The 9,974-nt window shown below is 30.8% G+C and overlaps 1 protein-coding gene across 1 annotated transcript; it reads right to left on the minus strand.

Annotated features, from left to right (window-relative positions):
* Window positions 1-1,593: 1,593 nt before the first annotated feature.
* Window positions 1,594-8,370, minus strand: LOC143076535 (MORN repeat-containing protein 3-like). Its single transcript, XM_076252359.1, has 5 exons — window positions 8,108-8,370; window positions 6,186-6,340; window positions 5,040-5,199; window positions 2,843-3,027; window positions 1,594-1,720 (listed from the first exon to the last, which is right to left on the minus strand). Exons 1-5 carry the CDS (start codon window positions 8,250-8,252, stop codon window positions 1,652-1,654), a joined length of 714 nt encoding a protein of 237 aa, XP_076108474.1. The 5' UTR covers window positions 8,253-8,370; the 3' UTR covers window positions 1,594-1,651.
* Window positions 8,371-9,974: the final 1,604 nt, after the last annotated feature.

Raw genomic sequence — 9,974 nt, forward strand, 5'->3', positions numbered from 1 at the left:
GATTGAAATTTGCTGTGTAAAGTTTGGAAATCAAATAAATGAATTCATCTTCCTCATGCAGAGCTCTGATTTTTATGCATATATTTGGCTATACTTTATGTCCTTTTGGTTTCAATAAATCTGTAATATTGGAAATCGATTTTGGATTAATAAATATTTTTGCTTCAAGTATCACTTAAAAAACTCTTAGTGTCCCAAACAGGCAGCAAGTGGTGCAAATTAGATGGCATCATTTACCTTATTAACTTTATAAAGAATCAACACATTTTGTATACGGTACCAATATTTTAATACATCATTCTCATGTAAAACAAATAAACATACTTAAACCCATTCATACATATCACAGTCATTTATTTACCAAAATCACCACTCATACTCTGATCATATTTGTTTATAAAGAATATACAAAATTTGATGTGTGCCTTTATTTCTCGATCATTTAAAGGACTCTGAAAAACTTTTAAATTCATTACTATAAAAGATTGATTGATTGTTGGTTGCTTTACCCTGCATTAGCACAAAAAGGCTATATCGCGGCGAGGAATTACTATAAAAGACAATGAAATTCAACAATAAGAAGAAACTTGTAGGTATAGCAGATGAAATGTTTTTTTTAATAGGTATTTTCATCAAGGATATTTTAAACCTACAGTTTGTTGGATATGGTTTAAAATGTGTAATTTCTGAAGTAAAATTTTGGTAAATAAATCCAAAATTGTTACCAAAGGGAAGTAATTAAAAAATTAAAAAATTTTGAACTATGTAAAAAAAATACTTCTCACAATCAAAATTTGAATAATCAACAAAGGTTCAATCAATGTTTCACCAACTCTGCTGATATAGCTTTAATGTTTTTAAACATTTTAAAATAAGAGACTCCATGATTTTTTTTTATCACAGGAATTCAAGTCCTCAAGAGTAAGAACTGATGTTAGTTTAAGTTATTTCCCTTGGTCCATACAATAATAAAAAAACCTCTATGATTATCATATGAATTTTGGACCTGAGGTTACATTGACTTTCAGTATACATCTTAATGATTTATCTAATGTAAAATAAACTTAAGATCATTTCATGTATGCAGAAACTGAGGTGTGAGTTTTCAGAAATTCTTTTGAGGTTTAAACTGCTCCAAGTTTTCCTTTTTACACATAAAAATTTATCCTGAATTTAGAATAAATAGGAGAGCTTATTTCAAGAAAGAGGATAGGCAAATGGTTCTAGAAAAGATTTTTTTTTAATCGGAACACCTTTATAGACTTGAAATAACAAGTTAAACTCACAGATATATGTTGCTTCTTAAAATAATGTGAAATATTTTATCTTCAGAATTTGCCTCGTCAGAATCTAAAGAACTATGGGTAATCTCATTGTTTGTACACCAAAATTTTCATTATTTAGAACGTTTTAAAGCAATTACAATGTTTTGGTGTACGCTTTTGAAAATATTACCCAGAATGCATTAGATTCTGAAACAGCGAATTCATTGACATTAAATTTTATCTCAAATTTAAAGATAAAAAATATATATGGGGTTACATCTAAATTTACAAGCATTTCTGACTTGATCATAATCAATCTCTGGCTCTGTCATGCAGCATATTTCTGATCGTTTGGCAGTTACAAAATACAATATAATATTTAGGTCCTAATCATGATCTTGTAAAAATTGTTCTTCAGCTTCTTGTAGTACTGACTCTGCATTTAATAATTTAACCTGAAAAGGACAATAATATTTATATAACTCTATATGACAATGCTATTTAGATTGAATATATTCAAATTTCTCTTATTGGTAGAGGTTTTGTTATAATCATTATTTTAAAGTGCCTCATCTAATTAAAATCAAAGTAGTAGAGCTAAAGCCTAAACATGATAAGTAATACATATATCTTTATTGGCAGATCCAAAAGGGGGGGGGGGTTTGGCCGATCAATGCATTTGAATGGGGACATATAGATGAAGCCCCCCCCCCCCTTTGTCCTGGGTTTGGAACCTCCCTTTTTAAAATGGCTGGATTCGCCCCTGAATCTTGTAATACATGTATATTGTTTTGTTGTCATTTGATTTATTTACAGTATGTGTCTGTCCTAAATCATGAGTCTGTAATTCAATGATTGTTGTTAGTTGCTGCCTGTCATATTTATATTTCTTTTATTGTTTTAGTGTAAATTATGACGTTGGTTTTTTTCTTTGCAATTTATTGCTACATGTATTACTACTTTGGGTTTTGCTCATTGTTGAAGGCTTCGTAATGACCTAATTTTTCACATCCTTGACATTGAGTTTCTGATGGATAGTTGTTTCATTGGCGATCATAAAACATCTCATTTTTTTTTATACGTTTGTATTAGTATTGATGGTCGTTTGTTTATTGTCTCTGTACCCATTATCTGCTACTTGTCTAGACTTGAAGTCATTGATATTTTGAACATTGTTTGATCGGTGTTTTTAAGCTCTGAATTTCTGGATTGATCAATTTGGGATCCAGGAATTCTTTTTTTGAATTTCTGGATGTCGGTATTTTAAATTTCTTTAAATTCAGCACCTCTGAAGATTTCATGTTTTGAGCCCAAGATTTCAGGAACAGGATTCCTCTAACCCCTCCTCAACTAGAATTTATTATGATAAACACAACAATAATGAAAATACTCAAGAGATTCGCAATTCCAATCTCTGGTTTTCCTTTCTTGTTTATTCTATTTATGACAGTGCCAACCCCTAAAAGATCTCAAAAAGTATAAGGCCAAGGCTATTCAAAGATTTGTATAACTTACATCAGGTATAGGGTATTTAGTATATATGGTGCCAAGGATATTTAAAGATTTGTATAACTTACATCAGGTATTGGGTATTTAGTAGGTTCGGGTGCTCCTTCTCGGTCAAAATCTCTCATGTTGCCACACTTAGCAATATCATCTTTCCATACACCTTCATATACCTGTCCTTTTGTCAGGTAGAAAAATTTACCTGGACCATTCTTCTTATCATCTTTCCATGATCCTTCATAACGATTTTCATTTGCTAAAAAATAGAGATTTCAAATATGTTTTAATGATTAATTTACAAGTAAAAGGAATATATATAACAAACACATAATAGAAGATTTAAAGAAGAGGTAAACTGACTTGTAAACTGATTTATTGTAAAAATTTCGATGTTTGTGAAAGACATTGGGGAGAAGGTGTGTATAGGTGTGTTCAATATTACTTCCATGGTTGAATACACAGTTGAATATCTTATATCAGGAGTGAGTACTTGTTGAAATCAATAAATGTGAAATATGCAATATTTTTCAATGGAAATAAGCCACAACAACGCCTACCTCAAAACTCTAAAATTTAGAACATACATGTACAAGTTAAAGTACAACCTTCAGCTTAAGAATGTTCATTTGCAGTACATGTACATCATGTTTTTACATATACATTAATGTGCAATGATCATTCATTAAATTTTTCAGAATTTTATCTTATTCTCAAAAGGTTACAATACAGGTGGATTTATGTGGGAGGTAAGGCTAAAGAAAATAATATGTGTGTTTCTTATTACATCTTTGAAAAAAATATGGTAGGTAGGGATTTTTTTTTTTACAAAATTTAATTACATTCAGTATATGGGAGAGAAATTCTGACTTTAACATTGCTTATTGAAAAATGAAAAAAAATAAATAAAGTAGGCTATTTCTTATTTCTAAGCTTACAATATAGGATAAGTAAGGAAACACATATAAATTATATTTTTTTTATTTAGCCTAAACTGTAATATCCATCTGCATTAAAATGTTCATCTGTGATCTGCTATATCAATAAATTACAGTTACATAGACAATAACTGTTTAGTGTCTTTAAATATCAGCTGTATTTGTACGAGGCTAGAAAACAAGGTGTATGCGAGTTTTTTAGCGAGCTATTACACCAGTTTCGAGCCGAGTACAAATACAGCTGATATTTAAAGACACTAAACTGTTATTGTCTTTATACTGCAATTAATTCTGTATATTATTTGTGTTTTGAAAGACACAAAACATGTTTTGCATTTATTTTCGATTTGAAATCCCTTGAGGCTCGTGTAGTAATACGATATAGTAATCACACATTCAGCTGAAGACAGGTTCGCAAAAAAAGAATCTTGAATGGTCAATAATAATACATCGCTCAAGGTGAATAATTATCTATTTTAACATAACAACTAATTTCTCTAGTAAAAACAAATAGCAAAACATTGTCCAATTTGAAACAAGAGTGTAGGAGTTGTCCTACACTTCAGACTCGACATTCACTAAACAAGCATGCTGAAATTGACATGGTTGTTTTTGTTACACAATTGACACATTCTAGTTTTGAAATAGATAGTTGTCATCGTAGAAAAGATTGCTGTTAATGTGTGTATGTTATCAGAAAATTGGTGTGATTCTTATTGCTCTAAAGAAATCAAACAGAACGTATAAAAGTAATCGTTAATTTGCAATTGATACGTCATTGGAATGCGACTGCAATACACATTCTGAGGTCACGCAGGTTCATACAATACTCAGTCCGACAGTGGGCGGAGCTTTTAAGCGATATCTGTATAGTATACAGATACAGCATAGCGATATCTGTAGGGCTGTATCTGTATAGTAGAACACCAAATTGCAGGATAAAAAGCAAAAGCAGTACATCTACAACATCTTCTTACATTTTTTTTTACATGATATTAGAATTCAATATACATGTATATATATATTATGGACTGAAAAGTGTCTGATGTCGAGATAACCTTAAAAATACGGAAAATGTGACCCAGTTGATGCCCCTGTTTGCATATAACGTTACAAAGGGGCATAACTCAAGAACAGTAAAAGTGACACTACCAAAATCCAAACTTGATCTGTGTTTTGTTACAGCATTCATAAGCATTGTGAATAAGTTTTTTATATCATTTGGTTAAGGCAAACTAAAGTTAGAAAACAGAAAAAAATTTCAGGACACATATTCCTACAATGGTAACACTTAATGCCCCCTCCTCTGTGGCGGGGCATAAAAAAAACTCACTTAATCTAACCATTCCTTGTCCATTTCTTTGATCATCAAACCATTCTCCTTCATAAATTGTTCCATCACTAAAGTACATGCGACCCCATCCACTTCTTTTATCTGCATACCATTCCCCTTCATAGTATTCATTGTCACCATAAAACTGTGTACCATAACCCTGAAAGTCAAATGATCATCACAGTTTTAATTCAGGGCTACAATTATTAAGGAGTATTGTTTATTTCTTTACTTTGAAAACAAGCATGAAAGAAATTAATTGACAAAATTTTAAAATATGAAATGTAAACATTGTTTCAAACATTCAAGTGTGGGATAAACATTTCTTGTACTCTTCAAAATTCAATGAATCTGCAGTATCAAAAAAAGGTTGGTCCACAGGAGTGGCTGTGCAGGGGAGTGGGATGGCAAAGAGGATGCCCCCCCCCCCTTTTCTCCCTCTTTTGGAAATTAATATAATGTTCATACATGTATGAAATAGTACTCCAAATAATATATACTGTTTTCTTTCTGGAATTAAGACCTAAATAAAAAAATACTAGATGTGCTCCAAACTTGTGCCACAAGTTTAAATTCTGTATGGAGGATACTTTCGAATTCTATAGTACATATCTTGGGGAAATATTTATATATTTCCAGCATTCTCTTGTAAAAACGCGATATTTCTACATTTACATTTGTGGCTCATACAGAATGTTCTTAGAAAATCAAATTCTTTAATATTTCTTTGCAAGAAATGGACATTGTTCATGTTTTTCTTATGTCTAGAGGAGATTTCCATGTTAAGTTGCAGCATGACTTTTATGTCGGAGAACTTTTTAGCTCAGATTTGTTTTAAGAAGCAATTTGTACTCATAAATAAATAAATAAACTCAATAGGCTCTGTGTTGAAGGCCGTGCATTGACCTATAATGGTTTATTTTTTTTCAAATTGTTATTTGGATGGAGAGTTGTCTCATTGGCACTCACACCACATCTTCCTATATCTATCAATATACATTTTGTATGTCTCTAGAAGAAATGTAGATGACCATTCACAAATATTTAAAATTAATTATTTCTTTTTCAGTACATCTGTGTTTGTGAAAATTTGAAAGGCAGTATTTCATATGCTTAAATGTCTTTTGTAAAATAGTATATGCATACATGTCTCATATCATTTTTCCATCCTCCCGAGTATTCTTTTCTATATCCATTATTAGGTTTAGGAACACTGTATGTACCAAACCCGTTCCTCTTTCCTTTCTTCCAATCACCATCATAGATTGCACCATTTTCTTTCCACTTGTATGTACCTTTACCTGTAAAATAAATAAATATTGATATCTAGAACAAGAAAGTGTCCATAGTACATGATGCCCCTGTTACTCGCACTATGATTTTCTATGTTCAGTGAACTGTGAAATAGGGATAAAAACTATAATTTGGCATTAAAATCAGAAAGATCATAGCATAGGGAACATGTGAACTAAGTTTCAGGTTGATTAGATTTCAACTTTATCAAAAACTACCTTGACCAAAAACTTTGACCTGAAGCGGGACAGACAGATGTATGAACAATCAAAGGGATGCACAGACTATAAAACAGAATGCCCCTCTACTATTGTACATGTAGGTGGGCCATAAATATGTTGTCAAATAAACATTTCACTTCATTTTGGTTTGTTTGATATAGTTTATCAAATTACTCATTGAATAAACTGCAATTGTTTATACTTGGTGACATCAGTATGATTGTATTAAAAGTTCAAGGTGATAACCATCCACTAAAAGTTATCAGATGTTTTCTGTGTCACATATACTTACAGAATGAAGTAACTACCGGTACATGTAGCAGACAGGAATTAGAGTCACTGACAACTTCTTCCTAAGATTTCTAGTTGGCCAGAATTTTTCATAAGGGTATGCTCACTGACTGACCTAATTAGGGCCACTCCAGTCATGCTTTAGCAATTCCATATAAAATCAACCAATTTTTCCCCCCCATTTTCAGTATTTGTCAATGAGACACTGGCATTTAATCAAAATCATTATAACAACAAGTCATATTCAACAAAAGGAGGCAGATGAAACTAAAAAAACAATCAAACAAAGAAGAGATACCAACAGAAAAACACACAAGCAAAGAAGAGACAAACAAGTCTACACAAGAGACTTCCTAATTCATTTGAAAAAATACAGCTGGATCCTAATAGCTAATAGACTATTTACTTAAACAGATTAAATAGTTGGCATGTATTTAGTAATGCACGCATATATATTGTGCATGTATTGGGAATTTTAATTCAAAATTTCAAAATGCATCCATGGTTAATTTCCTGAAGGCTGATTCTGCTTCAAATTAAAACTTTTTAACAATGTTCTCCAAATCCATTTATTTTTTATTTTTCTTCCTAGTAAGGAACCAAATTCATAAATAAATGTGTATGGTACTGTGTTATACTAAAAAATAAGCATTCTTCTTCTTCTTTAGTTTTTCAGTAGTCTTTCAATGATCTTAAGATTATTAACTGTTTTGCGCAGCGTGGCCTATAAGGAGGGTAGTAATGTCCTTTACCTTCATGAGTTAAAACTTAAACGGTCATTTTCGGTTACGGTAAGCGTCAAAAGAGGTAAAAAAAATACTGTGATTTGTCAAAATATTTATACAGTGATTCGTCAGTGATCTAAAATAATTATCAATACAGTAATGTTTTTGAAAAAAAATTGGTGAGATTCGTCAAAATCAGCTCATTTTTTTTATCTACTAGCCTAAAGGAAAGTGTACATTTAACGTCATTTGGCAAGAATTTTTACCGTTTATTTTACATAGACGAATGCATGGTTGTTCTCTGAAAATGTTGACTGTAGTGAAAGCGACTGTATTGTTTGGTATTATTATAATGGGAGAGTAAGAAGTAACTTAATTAGTACTTGAGTAAATTTTATTTAGAGTCGGACATGATATGTGCAATTCAACAAGGTAAACATGAGCTTATAGATGTTATTTAAATACATAAATTCGGTATATTCTATGACTAACAATAGACCTGTGTAAATGAGGAATAAGCCTGTTATTGTTATCTCACCGTCTTTTTTATTGTCTAGCCATTCTCCAGTAAATTGATCACCGTTCACAGAATAAACAGTGTGTCGGATGCCTTTCTTCTGTGCTAAATAATCCCACTCTTTCCATAAAGGTTCTTTCTCTTTCGGCTCCTTCAAATGTGGCATTCTACTGGCTTTGATTGTGGGTTGTAAAATGTAAACAAATAATGTCACCTTTCCATGTGTTGACAAAATTAAATCATCGGGAGTTTACGCGTGTTGTCATGACATTGGCGGAAATGTCCAAGGGAAATTACTCCGAATCGCAGTTACTTCCCTTTTACCGCAAAAATGTCAAACGTTGTTCAAAAGAAATAAATAAGTGGTCAAGCTGTTAAAAACACTGAATTATATATAAATGTTAGAAATACTAAAGTTATTATTTTTAATAAGGCTGGAAGAAAAAATCAGGCTGATTTCCTAATTCAGTATAACTTGATTGATTGTGTGTCACATTACAAATACCAAGGATATACAAATCCTTGCAAATACTTATAAAAAAATAACGTGAAAAAAATAAGTGTTCACTTTACTACATCTGGAAGTTTTCATCTATCTAAACTGACAACTATATAAAGTTAGAAAGGATTTGTCTCCGGGAATAATCATGGGTAATCTACATATTTTTTTACCATACCCTTAAACCCATTCTATTTCATGATTCAGAGGTATGGGGAGGTTCTAAATTAATGTTTCATGTAACAAATTACAGTTCTTATTTAATCAGTCTTGAAAACATTCATAATAATTTTCAGTGTGAGAAGCTTCATCTCAAGTTCTCAGAGTTTATACTGGGTTTACACATATGTCAAGCCGTTGTGGAATTTATTCCCTATTTATCAATATTAAAAAAATCATTTTCTAAATATTAATAAATCGATATTTTAATTAAGGAATGACTGTAATGTTTTTTCTGTCTATGAAGAAATAACATAAAAAATTTGGTGCACACTGAATAACGCGCGTAGCGGGTTATTTAACAGTGTGCACCACATTTTTTATGTTATTTCGAATAGATAGAAAAAAATATTACAGTCATTTCTTATAATTTAATTCTAAATTCCATTTTAAACCGTAATAAAACATGAAAAAACGTTGATGACGTCACGGTCACATGACTAAATTATGTCTATGGGCTCATAACAAAATAACAACAGCCAATCAGAAGATCGACGCGTTACATCCAAAATTAAATTATTATTAAATAAAACATCATTTTTTTAATTTTAATAAATGAATATTTAATATTAAAAAATGATTTATCAATATTAAAAAGTCATTTTTAATATTAAATAATACGCCGATTTTTTAATACTAAAAATGATTTATTGCCATCAAGGATTTGTATAGTACTATACAAATCCTTGTTGCCATATACTCAAAAGAAGTGTAAATTTTGCTGTATTATCAGAACTGGGGCGTTTCCCCATACATTATGATATTGTAAAGTCAATTGTTAAATTCTGGTGTAGCTTTGAAAGCTTCAGTCTGCTGAAAGATGCTTATATATGCAGCAAAGAGCTTCACAAATCTTACAAAACTTCTTTGTTCTCATTTGTTAAGAAATTGTTAGTTTATTTTGATATTAAACAAGAAGTAACGTGACATTATGGAAAATATAATTTTTTAAATATATCTAACAAATTAATTCACACTTAATATATTAACAATTGGTATGTTAGCAAAACAAATGCTTCTGATGGAAAATTGTTCAATTAATTAAAATTTAAACAAAATTTTTGCTATGAGAATTATCTCTCTTTGGTTAAGAACTTTGAAGAAGAGCTATTTTTAAATTACGTATATCTGTTCATAAGCTGCAAATTGAATTTGGTTGTTCTTCTAATA

Source organism: Mytilus galloprovincialis, chromosome 5, assembly GCF_965363235.1.
Source record: "Mytilus galloprovincialis chromosome 5, xbMytGall1.hap1.1, whole genome shotgun sequence".
NCBI lineage: Eukaryota > Metazoa > Mollusca > Bivalvia > Mytilida > Mytilidae > Mytilus > Mytilus galloprovincialis.

Excerpts from the sequence above, each read along its gene's own strand:
- LOC143076535 (XM_076252359.1), bottom strand. The coding sequence starts at position 8,252 with ATGCCACATTTGAAGGAGCCGAAAGAGAAAGAACCTTTATGGAAAGAG. Across the intron at positions 6,341-8,107 it reads GCTAGACAATAAAAAAGACG|GTAAAGGTACATACAAGTGG; the intron begins GTGAGATAACAA and ends TTTATTTTACAG. Across the intron at positions 3,028-5,039 it reads ACAAGGAATGGTTAGATTAA|CAAATGAAAATCGTTATGAA; the intron begins GTGAGTTTTTTT and ends TCTATTTTTTAG.